The sequence below is a fragment of the Danio rerio genome, chromosome 20 (genome assembly GCF_052040795.2).
Source record: "Danio rerio strain M-AB ecotype USA chromosome 20, GRCz13ab, whole genome shotgun sequence".
Lineage (NCBI taxonomy): Eukaryota > Metazoa > Chordata > Actinopteri > Cypriniformes > Danionidae > Danio > Danio rerio.
The window spans coordinates 33,428,462-33,445,907 of record NC_141040.1 but is presented as its reverse complement, the minus strand read 5'-3'; the positions used below and the strand labels follow the sequence as shown (position 1 = coordinate 33,445,907).

Sequence of the window (17,446 nt, the reverse complement as noted above, 5' to 3'; positions counted from 1 at the left end):
CCCTTCTTCATGCCCTTCATCCCAGCGGAAACTCCAGTCTTGCGCTACAACTTTGGTGAGTGTTTGCTACTGCTTTTCTCTTTACGGACTACTTCAGAAAAGAGAAAGAGAGGCAGAGATTTAAGAAGGAATAAGACAACGCTACATTCTTCATCTTTGCTGGAAAGAAACAGAAATTTCTGGATGATGGCAAAAATTGAGTTCTCACTGATTAATTCCTCTGTCAAAAGTTTATAGCTGTAGCTTGAGAAATGTGGGGAAAGAAATGGCATGGGTTTGGTAACTCTAAGAACTAGCACTAAAATGAGAGCTTAGAGTTAGTTGTGCTTGACTGATGGAGGATTCGTTGGATTAGAATTCTGAAGGGTGAATTGAAAATGAACTAATAAAGAGAGGGACACATGTTGGCAGTCTCTGGACAGCTGAGGAGGCGACTCTTGGCTCCGGCTGTCATTTGTCATCAGGCAGCTGTGAAATATCCACAGATAGGACACTTGGTCAGGGGCTTCCACAGGAATGACAAGAACTGAGGCCTAAAATAGTTTAAAGGGGATCTGCTGTGCTGCTTTTGGCCTTTTATTAACCTTACGTGATGCTGATTTTTGGTTTTTAATGCAGCCGATTTTTTGATTATATTGAGTTGTAAACATTTATTCAGATTTACTTAATTCTACTCTTACTTTACTTACACTTTTTGTTTAGTGTAGATGACTAAAACCAATTAAATTTAATAGAAAGCTCCAATATGGTTATAAAATATGTTTTAAACCATTTTTATTCAAATTTTCTTAAAAATAAAGCTTACAAAAGTGAATTTCACAGTGAAGAGTTCCTAGTAAATAATAGAACAGAACATCTTCCACTATAAAAAAATCTATTGCGTATTGAAAAGGATGAGTTTAAGGAACCATTGATGCAAAAATGTGTATTTTGAGTAGACAGTAATTAAGTCTACAGTAATTAAGAGGCATTGTGTCATGGTTTCAGCTGTGTTGTACACTCATAGGCTCACCTAACATTTGTTCTTTCTTTTAGAACCATCCTAAAAAACAGCAATCATGTGTGACGATGATGAGACTACCGCACTCGTGTGCGACAATGGTTCTGGTTTGGTCAAGGCTGGATTCGCCGGTGATGATGCTCCACGTGCTGTCTTTCCCTCTATTGTTGGCAGACCCCGTCACCAGGTGGGCTTCTAAAGCATGTACACAAAAAAAAAATAAAAAAAATATATTTATGCTTTCAAATTGGATGATAAGAACCTGATCTCTATTCCGAAAACTTTGCATTGTCTAACAAAGTGACTTTTATAAAGTGACATTTTAGTAGACAGTATTTTGTCTGGGTAAATTACAGTATTTCTTTATTATGCTATTTTAAGGATTAATGTCTGTACAAATCTATTCTTTATTTTGAATTATATTTATTCAAACTACTAAGAATGCCAATAAAAGTCACTTAGTTTACCTGTCACAGTTTTTACACTATAACTGCAGGGTTCCATACAATTCTTTCATGTTGTCCCAACAAAAGTTAATGTAACAGATGTAAATGAATTGAACATAAAACAATTAAGTTGTCCCCATAAAATCTTAAGGATTGTGTTGATTTCAGCTCATTTTAAGTAAGTAGTTTGAACCAAGGGCATAGAATTGGCATGGATGTACCAATATCCATCTGAAATGTCCCTACCAATAATTGATTTAATTTGAATAAAGTAATGCTGATTTGATTTGAATAAAGTAATGCTGCATCAACCCTTCAAAAGTTCATTGTAATACTATTAATCAAAACTGTGCAATTCTTCAAAATTCGGTTTTCATTTTTGGCCTCCATGATTATGAAAAACAATAATCAGGATAAAACAGTCATATTGAATCACACACCTCTCTAAATTTCAAAGGCCGACTGTAGTAAAATCCTGTAAATTGTCTCTTGCAGCATGGGATCTGACTGTTATTTGTATTATTAAGTGTTTATTTCTCATGCTTAAGTCCTTTATTCTTATTTTTAAGAGCCCAAAACAAAATTTGTGCTGTTCAATTCATGGACTCTGGGGATGTATGTCCCCACCAATGTTAAGAGCAAATCTATGCCCTTGGTTTCAACATGCAGCAAAAATAACCCTTAGAGAGTAAAATCAAAAGTTGTCAGAGCAGAGATCATCAACAATCACAATGTAATAATCATAAAATACAGGAAACTCTTAAAATTAAAAGTGAAAAAACTAAATGTCAATATAATAACAGTGATGTTTATAACTACTTGAACCTTGTTTGGTGATGTCTAACCTGTGGCTGGTTTCCCTCAGGGTGTGATGGTTGGTATGGGTCAGAAAGACAGCTATGTGGGAGACGAGGCTCAGAGCAAGAGGGGTATCCTCACTCTTAAATACCCCATCGAGCACGGCATCATCACCAACTGGGATGACATGGAGAAGGTACCGATGAAACATCCGTTAATCAAACATGGGAGGCATTCAGTCCAATTAATGAGCCATATGGTATGTTTGGTGTGCATTCAGTTAATATCTTGATATTGTTTTCAGATCTGGCATCACACCTTCTACAATGAGCTGCGTGTGGCCCCTGAGGAGCATCCAACTCTGCTCACTGAGGCCCCCCTTAACCCTAAAGCCAACAGAGAGAAGATGACACAGGTGAGCCAAGACTTCGCTTTACACAACCTAAAAAAATATTATTATTATTTTTTACTTTTGTATGGACACCTTAGCCTTGAGTTTTTATATGGTGATTTCCATTACTTGTGCTCATTCTCAAACATACTTTTTAGGTGTCATTTATACAGTTGAAGTCAGAATTATTAGTCCCTCTGTTTATTTTCTTCCCCAATTTCTGTATAAAGGAGAGACAATTTTTTCAACACATTTCTAAACATAATAGTTTTAATAGCTCATTTCTAATAACTGATCTATTTTATCTTTGTTATGATGATAGTAAATAATATTTGACTAGATATTTTTAAAGACACTTCTATACAGCTTAAAGTGACATTTAAAGGCTTAACTAGGTTAATTCGGTTAACTAGGAAGATTAGCGTAATTAGGCAAGTTATTGTATAATGATGGTTTGTTCTGTAGATTAACGAAAAAATATAGCTTAAAGGGGCTAATAATTTTGATCTTTAAATGTTTTTAAAAGAAATTAAAACTACTTTTATTTTAGTTAAAACAAAACAAATAAGACTTTTTCCAGTAGAAAAAAAATATTATCAGACATACTGTGAAAATTTCCTTGCTCTGTTAAACATCAATTGGGAAACATTTAAAAAAGAAAAAAATCACAGGGGGGCTAATAATTCTGACTTCAACTGTATTTATTTTCTAATTAATTTAAATAATATGTTCAAATTTTATTATTAGTTTTGACGTTTATTTTATTGCAAGCAATGTTTTTTCCTCATTGTTTTATCTTTAGATTAATGATAATATCCCTAAATTTATTTTTCTATCTTTTCAGATCATGTTTGAGACCTTCAACGTTCCCGCCATGTATGTTGCCATTCAGGCTGTGCTCTCCCTCTACGCCTCTGGCCGTACCACTGGTCAGTGTCCATCCAATCTGTAAAAACAATACGAAACATCACAGGCATTAATCCTCTAATAAATCTGTAGCACAAGCAAAACTTGACACGTCAATTCATCATTTTACAGGTATTGTACTGGACTCTGGTGATGGTGTGACCCACAACGTGCCCATCTATGAGGGTTATGCTCTTCCTCATGCCATCATGCGTCTGGATCTGGCCGGTCGTGACTTGACTGACTACCTGATGAAGATCCTGACTGAGCGTGGCTACTCTTTCGTCACCACTGGTGGGTACTCAAAAACCATACTTACAAGGACAGTTCACCTAAAAATTTAAAAACTGTCATCATTTACACATCCTCCATCTGTTTTAAACTTCGTTGTAAACGAAAGAAGGTACATCGAAAAATTTTAACTGCCATGGACTTCCATAATGTTTTTTTTCCTCTACTATAGAATTCAGAGGCTACTTGTTATCAACGTTCTTTTAAAATAACTAAAAAAACTAAAAATAACTAAAATAACTACCCGGGAGTAAATAGCTAAAGCCAATTACACCCAGGAGAGGGTTAAAATCCGGGGCTGTGCGATTTATGTCTAGAAGTGAAATTGGGGGGCACGTAATTACCGCTGTAAAGCTTAACTTTTTGATTTTAGGTCAAAAATTTAATCTGTTCGAGACGTCCAACAGATTAATAGGTGCCGTAAAAGTTCACAGAGTGGGGTGATCACTAGAATGGAAAAGTCCCAGAGACAATAAGAAAATATGATACACCAGTGTTTTGGAATATGGAAAAATTGTATCTGATTGGGCAGTTAGAAGATTTAACTTGGGCCATCACCATACTGGTAGATCTGTCTCTGTGGGATAGCAGCATAATTACAATAAGGGGGATTCGAGACGCGACTCGCCACTGATAATATGTTGCAGTGGAAGTTCCTGGCGTTTGGCTGAGATCAAGACCTTTTATTACTTTTGGCTAGCTAAAGCGATCCATTCCCGGAAGCGATCTACTCCTTGTTAAATTGCCACTGTGTATCAAATGTGCTATATAAATAAACTTGCCTTGCCTATAAAGACTGTAAGCAATTCAGGGTCGAGAATGAACAATTTATTATAAAATAGTATTAAAATATGGGACAATTTGGATGGGGAGTCTATACACACTCAAAGTTGGGTAGCTTTAACATTTGGTCAAATTTGGACAAACTGGGTTAAATGTTTTTATTATTTACATTTTTAACCTAACAGTTCAGATTGGGCATTAGCATTAGTACAGTTAGCATATTGTGCGGTAAAATATGTAGATGTGTGTTAGCATATAGTGATTATTACCAAAGACAATAGAATACACAAGACATGTGACTCGTATATTTTTGAATGGGGAAAAGTTTAATGGTCAATATGAGTAATGAAGCCCTGCCTACTAGTACAGGAGCCAACCACTGATCATTATAAAGCAAATAAAGCCTGCCTTCTAGTAAAGAAGCCAATCATCCATAGATATAGACTGACGATACTCTGGGACAGGGGCTCGGACCAGACATGAGTTTCTGCAGATTTTGTATGATTTGAACATTTAGAAATAAAACTAAATGCAAATTTTATGAGATCTCAGCTTGCATCATAAAGGCTGCATCCAGATACTATTGTGCTGATTCCTAATATGAAATTCAGTCATAAACTTGGCAAGCAGTTTTGGAGAATTAGATTTTTCCCCATTCAAACAGAATGCCCGAGCATACTGCCCAAGAGGTGTTTCAAAGATGGCCGCCGAGTTAAATGACTTGGCTTAAAGCGACTTTGTTATTTCTGCCGTTACCAGAAATACAATATACTTACTATCTTTTCTCCTCCCCAGCCGAGCGTGAGATTGTGCGTGATATTAAGGAGAAGCTGTGCTACGTGGCTCTGGACTTTGAGAATGAGATGGCCACTGCTGCCTCCTCCTCCTCTCTGGAGAAGAGCTACGAGTTGCCTGATGGTCAGGTCATCACCATTGGAAATGAGCGTTTCCGCTGTCCTGAGACCCTCTTCCAGCCCTCTTTCATTGGTAAGTTATGGTTTGGCCTGGTCAGATCACCTTGCGTTGCTGTTCTTACATCTCAAGAGCTTGTGAAATATGCTAACGCAGTGTGGGACGTTGTACCTCACAGGTATGGAGTCCGCTGGCATCCATGAAACTGCCTACAACAGCATTATGAAGTGCGACATTGATATCCGCAAGGATCTGTATGCCAACAACGTCCTTTCTGGTGGTACCACCATGTATCCAGGTATCGCTGACCGCATGCAGAAGGAAATCACTGCTCTGGCCCCCAGCACAATGAAGATCAAGGTAAACATCCTGCCAGTGTTGGAAAAAAGATATATTACAATCAAAGTACTTTTTAAGGAAAATAATGTGAAAGTATTTGTTGTTATTTGTGTGTGTGTGTGTGTGTGTGTGTGTGTGTGTGTGTGTATAGACTAAAATAGGCTTAATGTTGTAATGTATTTATTTTTTTACTGAAACACTGCATCCCACTGGTTAAATTGCAGTTTTACAGTCTACCACTCATACTCTTGTGTTTGTCCTCCAGATCATTGCTCCCCCTGAACGCAAGTACTCCGTCTGGATTGGTGGCTCCATCCTGGCCTCCCTGTCCACCTTCCAGCAGATGTGGATCAGCAAACAGGAGTATGATGAGGCAGGTCCCTCCATCGTCCACAGAAAGTGCTTCTAAATCTTCAATCCTTCTCTGTTCAGTCCAACTAACCCCCCGTATGCCTTTGTACTGTGCCTTGTGCTGTATATACATGTACCGTTGTAATAAAAGTTCTGATGTGTCCATACATATTGTGTTTGATAAAGTGAATCTATAAGGTGAACTAACGACTATAGCCACTTCCATGTCATGAGGGGTGTATTTGGTCTGCAACACAATTTATAAGCATCACACCCCCCTCTACTGGCTTTTCACCGTCACACTGTGTCCTAGTGCCACATAAACGTTATATAAAAGTAACAAGACTCATAAAAGTCAATGAACCAGGCAACCTTACTGCTCTAAAGTTCAGTTCGGGCTCTTATTTTTCCACTATAGGCGCTTTCAGTAGTGGACAAGGATCATCATAGCCACTCTTATTGGTCCTTGGCTGCAACCACTGTGTGTTGTGACCCATTTCTCCTATAACCACCAAGTTTTGCGTAACTAGTTCCACATTAGACCATCTGTTGGTTTGGAACAGACAGGATAGAATTAGTTGCCCCTTGTGCATCCATGAGCCTTATTGAGCACTCAGCACCCCTGTTACCAGATTGTGATTTGTTCCTCTTCAGACCACTGTTGGTAAATCCTCAACAATGCTGACCAGGTGCAACGCAGAAGCCTTGCTGTTTTGAGATACACTGGCCCACTCACCTTATATAACATTATGGCCCATGTTAAAGATGCTAAGATCTTTGTTACCTCAACATATTTGACCATTCACAGGTAGGGGTTTGTTTGGGTTTTGTAGTTAATCTGGCCCAGTGGCAAAAATACTTATCCCACATTCCTAAAAATTATTATTATTAATAATAATAATTATAATAATAATAGTAATAATAAAAGGTCAGTAATCATTTATTGCAACTGCTCCGTAAACTAAAGTGGCACTGCAGGTGTACATTGTGCTGTTTCATAAATTATGTAATACAGCCTATAACGTTAATTCATGCCTGTTCCAGAGAATACTATCGATCCATAATTTTGTTTGCACGCACCCGAAAAGCTATCCATTAGAATTATAGCCTTTTTTACATTGAAAACTGTATTGTTTTTATATTTAAAGTAAACCTACAAGTATTTTTTTTTTTTGCATAAACCATCAGGAACATACAACACAATATAAAGATGAAACATAAAAAACTATACAGCAATGGTAAAGGTAAACAAATCTAAATAAAAAATAACAAACACGCACACACACATATATATTACACATGTATATATATATATATATATATATATATATATATATATATACATATATATATATATATATATATATATATATATATATATATATATATATATATATATATATATATATATATATATATATATATATATATATATATATATATATATATATATATATATATATTAAATACACTCTACATTCATTGATTTTAAGAATTAACAGGGGAATACAAAAAGTGTTATAATAATTTTCACAAATCTCAGATTTTTTTGCCTTTCTACGATTTCACAGTAGAAATAAAGAAGTTAAACTCGATACAAAAAAATTTTAATATGGGAGATGACTTGGCAAATTTCTGTTTGTTTATGTAAAATTTAGCTAATAAAATACAGATTAACAATATATTCAAGACTTTTATTGGATTTGTTCTTATATTAAAATATATGTACAATTTATTGTAAAATAATAACTAAGTTGTGTTATTTAAAAATATATTTGACTAAATCCTTGCAGAAATCGTTTACAATGTTGCATTAAAAAAAAAAGACAAAGGTTCTCTTTATCTGCATTGCAGAAACCACAGATATTCTCCATTTCAATGTACTTTAATAATAAATAATTTACTGGGTAAAATGTAGCCTAGGTAGTATTTTAAAATGAAATTCCTTAATTTTATTATTAATAGTGTATTTGAAGGGAGTTAACCAGGCTTTTTCCCAATTCATATATTAACCATAAAATGAAAATTTGCCTCTAGTTTTGTTTTGCTTCTGAAAAATATTATGAATGTGTAGTACATTTTTATCAATCAACTTAACGCCTTCTAAATGTAATTTTGGATTAACAACAGATAGAGAATTATAGCAAATCTGATTTAGACAAGTTGAACAATTTTTATAATCCGACATTTCCAAAACATTTTCGAGTAGTAGGCCTATGACGACACGACACATAATTAATGCACAAGTGTTATAGCTAAAATTAGCCTACAGTTATTGTGCAAGTAATGAGAACAATATGTTTTACTTACTGTACTTACACTTTAAATATATTACCAATAAAACACAGCAGCACGTTTAAATGACAACGTGCCTGTCGTAAACCAATGGCAATTTGTCGAGCTGAGATGATTCGGCTGCTTAGCAACAGAGCAAATGAAGCGTAGAGGAGGAGGACCGTCACCGCATCTCTGCTGAACCCGATATCCTCTCTCTCTGTCCGGATTACATGGTAGGTTTTCTCTTGACGTTAGGTTAGCTGTTTATTCTCTATATAACACACTGTGTTTTATTTACATTTCCTGATATTCGAGTATGCTTCATAATGTGAGTGTGTAACGGCCTATCTGTTTATCAAGCCTGTTTGCTTGTGACGTAGTTATCATAAGATGTGCGTTTTCTCTAAACTCAGTAATATAATCCGTAGCCATTATAGTCCATTTTAGCATTCATAATTTCTGTTTAACTGGTAATATGCGATGTAACAATAGGCTATATATAACGTAATGTTTACATAGGCGTTTTACAGTAGCCTGCAGAGATACATTTATCTTGTGTTTATTGTCGGTGTAGTGAACGTCAGAGATGGGTTCGACTTCAAAAATGACACACACGGTTTTTCTGAGTGTCATCTTCAGCCTGATAGCCGTGGTTTCTGGCCGCAGTCCACGCACTGTGGATCAGGTGTCGGAAGCGGACATCCAGCGCCTGCTTCACGGTGTAATGGAGCAGCTGGGCATCGCGCGGCCCCGGGTCGAATATCCCGCGCACCAGGCCACCAACATAGTTGGTCCTCTCAGCATCCAAGGTATACGTTTCTCTCTGTATATAACCTATTTGCAGATGAATTACATTTTAAATGATTATACATATAGGATGTAAGAACTTGTAAATAAGTTTAAAGGTTTGTTCTTATATAATGCTCTTCATTATGCGGCTGCTTTAATGTCATTTTGAACTTTGTCCAATAGGTGGTGCTCATGAGGGGCTCCAGCATCTCGGGCCGTATGGGAACATCCCTAACATTGTAGCAGAGTTAACAGGGGACAGTGTTCCCAAAGATTTCAGCGAGGACCACGGTTATCCTGACCCTCCCAACCCTTGCCCCCTTGGAAAGACTGGTATGCAGGTTCAAATGCTCTAATATAGTGGAACATCAATTCATTCTGTCAGTAACCTAAAACCTGAATCAATTTTTCTGAGGAAAGAAAAAAATTCCAATTGAATTAAACCAAAGATTCAAACGGTATGTGAACAGCCTGTGCATATCTTTTAGTTTCTAAAATGTGTACATGTTTTTCTAGCTGCAGATGGGTGTTTAGAAAATTCTCCAGACACTGCAGAGTTCAGTCGAGAGTTCCAGAAACATCAGCACCTTTTTGACCCAGAGCATGACTATCCTGCACTGGCCAAGTGGGTGAGTTCACTTTGAAACTGGCTGGAGGAAACTTCAAACTTGTAATTTTAATAAAACTATTTGTTTTGTGAATTATGCAGTAAAGTTAGAACTAGATTTAAAGTCTCTCAGTTTTTTATCTCAGACTTTTCATGTACTATTTATTAGGATAAAGCTGTAATTAAAAGATATCAAGTACTTTTCCACATCCAATCTATTCTACATGTGTAAGATTGATGTCTCAATTTCTGAAAAAAAATAAATAATAAATACAAAACATTAATAACATTTAAAAAGTTCAACTTACTTTTTTGTCAGGTTGTTAAATACTTAATCTTATTTTTTGGTGTTGTAAGGAGGACAAATTGAATAATTGAATGCAATTCAAACTGGTTTAATTCTGCTTGATTTATTTTTGATTTATAGGTTTACTGCATTCGTATAGCACTGACTTTATAAATTCATTCATTCATTTTCTTGTCGGCTTAGTCCCTTTATTAATCTGGGGTCACCACAGCGGAATGAACCGCCAACTTACCCAGCAAGTTTTTACGCAGCGGATGCCCTTCCAGCCGCAACCCATCTCCGGGAAACATCCACACGTACATTCACACACACACTCATACACTATGGACAATTTAGCCTACCCAATTAACCTGTACCGCATGTCCAGAGCACCTAGAGGAAACCCACACAAAGGCAGGGAGAACATGCAAACTCCACACAGAAACGCCAACTGAGCCGAGGTTCGAACCAGCGACCCAGCAACCTTCTTGTTGTGAGGCGACAGCACTACCTACTGCGCCACTGTATTTGTATTTTTACTTATATTAATTTTAAAAGTTGGCACGCCTACCTATTCGAATTGCTACAAAATCAGTTGCATCTCTTTAGAGGGGTCAGTTCCAATTATATGTTCCAGTTATTTTTTGATCTCTTTATGGACGTCGCAGTTTTAGGATGAATAGATTTTCAATGGAGGGGCAGAAATTTCAGAAATGTGATTTAAACATTTTGATTGCTGTTGCAGCAATAAATTAATTTCCTGTGTTTGAAAAGAAGTGAGTATGAGTAAATGATGATAATTTTCAATGTTTCACCTATACAACAGCAAACCCGATCTCATCAGAAACATAACTATTTATGAAGGGGTGACTTTATAAGAGTTTGTTCAATTTGATTTGTACAATAAAAAAGCACACAAGATCATTCACTCTATTGACCTTAAATTAATCATATGAATATGCACAAATATTATATAAACTCATCCAAATTTGACAAAACGGTCTTCCACAAGAGTCTGTAGTAATGGTTAATATTGTACAGATATGTAAATACAGATCTGTGTACAGACTGCAATAATATCCATTGTTCTGCTTTCAGAATAAAGGACTGTTGTATGAAAAACTGAAGGGTGGGCCAAAGAGAAGAAAAAGGGTATGCTATAAATATGAATGTAACTAAAACATTTCGGATTGCTGCTTTCTCAGTACACATCTTGTGTTCTCAGTAAAATTGTCACTCTGTCACTGACTGCGTTTCAGAGTGTTCCAAATCCATATCTGATGGGACAGAGGCTGGATAACGTGGTGGCCAAGAAATCAGTGCCACATTTCCCAGAGGAGGATGAGGTTGAAACCGCTACAAGCAATATCAAGACCTGAACATCATGTTGATCATAAAATCTGTATAATCAACATAACTTATCAGTTTCACAGTAAAGTAAGCACCAAATGATGTGTGATATTCAACTGAATCATATTATTAATAGAGCAACAAATGATGATTGTATAACATTAATGAATATTCTCTTGACGCAACTTTTGTTGTAACACTATATAATCAAATAAAATGATGTATATCTTCATGTGCAGATAATTTGAAACATGTGTTCGTGCATCATGATTCATCTAAGTTTATGAATATACAATCTTCATGAAGGAGCTCTAGAAACACAGGACCATCCCCAAAATGCTGTGAATGATGGTAGACTAAGAGGAGGCGTGGACTGCTGCATTCTCTTAAACGTCAGCGCTCAGAACAGAGCTCCATACCTTATTTTGACTCTGACTCGGAATTCTGGATCATTTGGTTCAGTCTATTTTTATCTGTAGTTTGTTATGGTGCACAAAGACCTTTGTGAACATAGCAGAAGTTTAAACCACTATTAAACTGAGGTAAGTCTGCACATCTACTGAATATTTATTTGAAAAACAAACATTTTATCTTAATTAAAAATAATTACTTATTCATATGATTTCAGAAGACAGTAGCAACTGGTTAAAATATGTAGGAAATTAGAACAAGCTTTTTTTTTGAGGGAGAGGGCTTGAAATGTTTATTACATATTTTTTATTATTGTAACTTTAATATAAAAGCTGCATTATGTTTTTTTTTTCGTAAAGACAAATATGTTCAATGTATACAGTAGTCAACATTTGAAGTGGATCAAAACTTTAAATCAAAGTAATAAAATATTCAACAACACCCATTCTTATCCAATGACAACTTTAAAAGCCTATGATTCACTTCAAATGTTTACTATATATATATATATATATATATATATATATATATATATATATATATATATATATATATATATATATATATATATATATATATATATATATATATTTATAGCCTATGATTTAGTTTACATTGAATTGAAATGAATGTTCTGTTCCTTTCTCCATGTGAAAGGATGACTAAAGACGCATTAGCTGTCACTATCGTGGTCTTGTGGCTGCTCTGCAATCCGGCGAGGATCAGGGGAACCGGGGGATTTCAAGGCGCCATTCCTCACCCAAATAAATACAGTCCAAACCAGTCGGAGCAGTCACCGCAGACACCGCAGGCCGGTTCCAGGGGAATGGGACCGCCTTCAGCCGGGGACGAGGTGCTGGACTCCAGCCAGGAGGCTTTACACGTAACGGAGCGCCGGTATCTCAAACTCGACTGGTGTAAAACGCAGCCGCTGAAGCTGATGATCTACGAAGACGGATGCCAACCGCGCGCCATCATCAACCGCTTCTGCTACGGACAGTGCAACTCTTTCTACATCCCTCGACACATTTACCAAGAGGATGGCGCGTTCCAGTCGTGCTCCGTGTGCAAGCCCAAAAGTTTTACGACCGTCACTTACACGCTCTTCTGCCCCGGTCAAACTCCCAACACCAAGAAAAAGCGCGTGCGGCGTGTCAAACAGTGCCGCTGCACTTCTGTCGACTTGGATTAAACCTTAACTCACTGACTGATGTTGTTGTTGTTGGCTACATGCGTGCGTTTGTCTTGACTAACATGCTTGACATATATCATTGATATGTGTTTGTTTAGTCAAAACAACAGTCTTAATATTGTGAAGATATTCATCTGATGCAATTTAATGTACTATAAGTAGCCTGTAGTTGTAATTAGACATATTTTTATATTATTCTCCACTGTGTGGAGGAAGATTTGCACATTGATGCAAATATAGTACTCTGTGGCTAGATTTGTAAGATACATAAACGCACACATAAGGCTATATGGGTGTAAATAAGCAAGACCCAAATATACCAAGTAATGTTTTGCTGGCTTTTATATCTGTGTTGTCAAATATATGTGGTGCCATATTTACAATCTTTTTATTCTCCTGATGAAGAAAATACAGGTGACAAATGAAATGCATGCAAACATTTTTTTTATAACAATGAACATTTTGTACAGTACTGCATTTACAAGGAACAAAATTACTGTGATTCAATGATAAATCCACATACATGTCGTCAATAAAAAAGGTGTGATGTGCTGAATAAAACAGTTATAGTTTAAAATTATATGATTGTAAATGTACATTATGTTATGTAATGACTTAATATGGCCATAAAAAATACTCAACTTTTGTTACTCAATATGCAAAATAAAGTGACTGCTTTTTTCTAAGTTGAATGCCAAGATTGCCGTCTTCAATTTGCACTATTTGAACCCTTAATTATACAAACTGGTGAAGATCATAAAGCAGAGTAAGTGAACTTGTAATACACTCTTAAAATAAAGGTGGCTTTAATGAAGAACCCTAATGACCAGACCTTTCCATTGACCAAAATGTTCTTTTAAGGCGTGAACAAATGATTAAGATTTCTAAAATGTTTTTACACCATTAACAAAAATGGTTATTTAAAAGGTTAAACAGTTCTTTAGGGAGTGGTTCCACTGGGAAAACATAATTTTGGAATATTTATTTTTTAGGAACATTCATTTAAAAACTTCACCTTATATCTGAACCATTAGGAATATTTAGAACATACATATCTAAGTGAGCAAAAAGATTATTGCATCATACACACAATCCACACTGTCAGACAGGCAGTCATCCTGCAACTTTCAGGCTGGAGAAAAGTGTCCCACAAGCTGGTGCACTTCTTTCTGACCTTGCCAAAAATCAGCTAGGTCTTCAATACAAGCCTTTTTGGAAACAGTTAGCTGGTGGTCAGACTTGCTTCTTTCATACACAGTCTCTCTTTCTGTCATTAAACACACACATCAATTGACATAGTTATTCAAAACAAACAGCTATGCTTGCATTATGTGCAATAGAGTTTGGAGTCTGGGCTGACAGAAAAAGCTTATTCATGAAAGTACAATGGTGACTAGTGTTTAAGTGCTTATCAATCTGCCACCCACACTTCTCTTACTCTTACCAGTCCATTCGCATGTGCTCTTCTCGTCTCAATCTTCTTCTCTGCTGTCATGTTGCGAACTGACTGTTGGGCTTCTTTAAGTCTGAAGTTAAAAAGAGTGTAGTTTATTTGACCATAATGTTACAATCCCAGCAAGTTTTTATATCAAAGTTCATGAATAAACCCGTATACACTGCAAAACGGTCAACTTAATGAAAGGAGCTTAGTTAACTGAAAATTGACTGAAAGTTAATTCTACTCATTCGAAAATTTTTTAACTCACTGTTAAAGTTAATGGGTTAATTAAATACCTCATTACCTCAACTTAAATGGAGTAAGTTCACAGCACTCATATAGTTTATTTTTATTTTTTTAAAACTCAAACAGTTTTAGTTGCCTTAACTTATTGGGTTTTACAGTACTCAGTTGGTTTGAGTTCTCTCCATTTATTGGGTTTTACAGTACTCATTACGATTAGTTTTTGAACAAATGGCTTGTTGCAATCGATTTCCTCAAATGGTTAGAGTTTTCTTAACTTTTTGGGTTTTCCAATTAAACTGTTGAGTATTACCAAATTTTAATCCACTCAGCCGATCCCCATGGAGGGAGCAATTTTTGCTTAGCCTAGCATAAATCATTAAATTGGATTAGACCATTAGCATCTCACTCTAAAAAAGTTTGGATTATTTTATTTAAAGTATGACTCTTCAAAACAGCAAAGTTCCTTTATTATTATTATTATTATTATTATTATTAAACCAGAATAAGAGTATAGTTTTTAGCCATATTGATGTAGAACATAGCAACTTTTCATGTTCTTTTTTAAAGATTTATTGATCAGAATGCTATGACAGTTAAACAAACAAAAGTAAACGAGAAAATAATCAGTTTAATCAGTTTGCTTATTTGCAGTGCTTATCATACTATTTTGTTAACAAATATGTATGTTTATTTACAAATGTGCACGTAAGCTGTAAGTTATGACAACTTCCTATATAATGTAATGAGATTAGAATTTTAGAAATTTGAAAATATTCTTTAAATACTTTAAATATTTTAAATGCCAATTTATTATCATCCATCATAAAAAACAAACACAAATTTGCCAATCTGTTAAAACTGTTTTTTTTAAAGCTGTAGCCTATATGCAAATAACAAACTGGCCTCATTCATTTACAATTTGCCCATTTAAATAATTAAAGTCTTATTTTATTGGTTATTTTTACAATTTATAATAGCAGGCTGTTAAAAATGAGACAAATACTTTCGAACCATGCTAAATAGTCCATCCAATCCAACCCAAATACTAGTATTCGAAAATAGAATTAATATGTCCCAATTCTTTGTGTGTTGAAAAGAGTTTGCTAAAAGTTCCCGATTGTTACCTATTTTTGGTAAAAATTTAAAGTGTAAAGTTAGGACCGTCCATACTCCTACTGATGATATGTCCACAATATATTGCGCGTTGGGCGTGAATTCGATTAGAACTACAAACGCGGATAAAAAAGTGTAAACAAACTACAAACACGATGGAGGCGCGAGACCAACCGTCAAGAAGCGAGGCTTAGGCAAAGATGTTTGAATGACTAATCAAATTGTTAATCAATATCTGGCCAACTGGAACACGTTTAAACCGCGTCTTCTGTGTTATATTTCATCTGCAGTTCAATACTGAACTTATATAAAGACATTCTCCTTCTGAATGCACAATTATCCAAAAAGCTGAGGAGACTTCTCTGCATGAAAGACTCGTGAATGGCAGATTATCCTACTGCTGCTGCTCCAATAAGGTAGGAAATTAAATATGACAGAAATGTGGATGATGTGTGAATGATTGACTGGGCACATAACTAAGCAACAACGATCTGTTAACTTGGAAGTAGTCTGTTCCAAGGCTTGCATACTGTTCTGTTACAAACCCAAGAGTACATATTTTTCCTTTACATAAAAGTATAGGCTACTTTTAGGGTGTAAATTGGGACGCAGCATGTGTCTTGTTTAGAGAAGTTGCAAAGCAGAAAATCAGATACCCAAGATGCCTCTCACCTCTGTTTGGATATGATTTTGTTCTCTCTCTTCCATCTGATCTTAAAGTCATTGCAGAATTCAAACCAAAGTGTAAACACATTGCCAGGCGCAACTTCTTGCTCTCCAGAACGTGGCTTAAGCCCAAAATACTCCACTAGGTCAGAGAAGCTGGGGAAGAAAATACATAATAACGCACAGTACACTGTTAAAATAAACTGGCATCAATTGTTCCACAAAGAAGCTGTTTTCATAATTCACTTAATAATCTCATTCAACAAAAGGTTCTTTGTAATAGCAAAAAAATATTTATGACATGTATATTTTTAAGACACAAAGAGTGATGTGCTTATACCTTTTACGAGCTGATACCACCTGGTGCTCCATGGTGATCAGCTCTTTCGGTGCTGTGAAATTAAAATATGTGTATTCACAATTATGCAGTTTACACATTTGCATTTAGGCTGCATCATAATCTTTGCCACGTTGCAAAACCATAATAATTTAGGGTAACCATAGTAGACCATAATGGTAACCTCAAATTAGCAATTAAATTTAATCATAATCTAACCTGGCTTATCTAACCATAGTTTTACCACCGTTACTGTTGTAAAATGACAGTTATAAAAATAGAAGTCAATGCACAAAAAATGGTTACTGCAATTTTACTATAAAGTAAGAATTTACAGTGCATCCAGAAAGTCTTCATAGCGCTTCACCTTTTTCACATTTTCTTATGCTCCAGCCTTATTCCAAAATTGATTAAATTAATTTATTTCCTTAACATCTTACACACCATACCCCATAATGACAATGTGAAAAAAGAGTTTTTGAAATTGTTACAAATTTATTAAAAATAAAAAAGCTGA

General features: G+C 35.5%; 4 protein-coding genes and 1 long non-coding RNA gene across 8 annotated transcripts in view; 4 read left to right on the top strand and 1 right to left on the bottom strand.

Moving 5' to 3' along the window:
• On the top strand, window positions 1-6,384 carry actc1a (actin alpha cardiac muscle 1a). The gene is given in 9 exon segments (NM_001001409.3): window positions 1-55; window positions 1,036-1,187; window positions 2,312-2,440; window positions 2,549-2,659; window positions 3,480-3,564; window positions 3,674-3,835; window positions 5,411-5,602; window positions 5,706-5,887; window positions 6,132-6,384. Coding segments are annotated over 8 exon segments (1,134 nt in total). The 5' UTR covers window positions 1-55; window positions 1,036-1,058; the 3' UTR covers window positions 6,276-6,384.
• Window positions 6,385-8,644: 2,260 nt separating this feature from the next.
• On the top strand, window positions 8,645-11,776 carry scg5 (secretogranin V). Of its 2 annotated transcripts, none has more exon segments than NM_200726.2 (6): window positions 8,645-8,727; window positions 9,069-9,303; window positions 9,467-9,616; window positions 9,800-9,912; window positions 11,275-11,328; window positions 11,436-11,776. In NM_200726.2, coding segments are annotated over 5 exon segments (660 nt in total). In that variant the 5' UTR covers window positions 8,645-8,727; window positions 9,069-9,080; the 3' UTR covers window positions 11,556-11,776.
• A 186-nt stretch (window positions 11,777-11,962) lies between these two features.
• On the top strand, window positions 11,963-13,827 carry grem1a (gremlin 1a, DAN family BMP antagonist). The gene is given in 2 exon segments (NM_212852.4): window positions 11,963-12,068; window positions 12,595-13,827. A coding segment is annotated over 1 exon segment (534 nt). The 5' UTR covers window positions 11,963-12,068; window position 12,595; the 3' UTR covers window positions 13,130-13,827.
• fmn1 (formin 1) overlaps window positions 13,557-17,446 on the bottom strand; it is a 44,813-nt gene continuing 40,923 nt past the window's right edge. For all 3 annotated transcript variants that reach the window (XM_087298296.1, XM_087298297.1, XM_087298295.1), the window contains 4 exons: window positions 16,933-16,984; window positions 16,599-16,748; window positions 14,574-14,655; window positions 13,557-14,396 (listed from right to left, as the gene is read on the bottom strand). In XM_087298296.1, the coding sequence (XP_087154422.1) occupies window positions 14,352-14,396; window positions 14,574-14,655; window positions 16,599-16,748; window positions 16,933-16,984 (329 nt within the window). In that variant the 3' untranslated portion in view covers window positions 13,557-14,351. The remainder of the gene's footprint in view (window positions 14,397-14,573; window positions 14,656-16,598; window positions 16,749-16,932; window positions 16,985-17,446) is intronic.
• LOC147832237 (uncharacterized) overlaps window positions 16,081-17,446 on the top strand; it is a 43,214-nt gene continuing 41,848 nt past the window's right edge. Inside the window, exon 1 of the long non-coding RNA XR_015518507.1 lies at window positions 16,081-16,342. This is a non-coding gene — a long non-coding RNA (uncharacterized LOC147832237). The remainder of the gene's footprint in view (window positions 16,343-17,446) is intronic.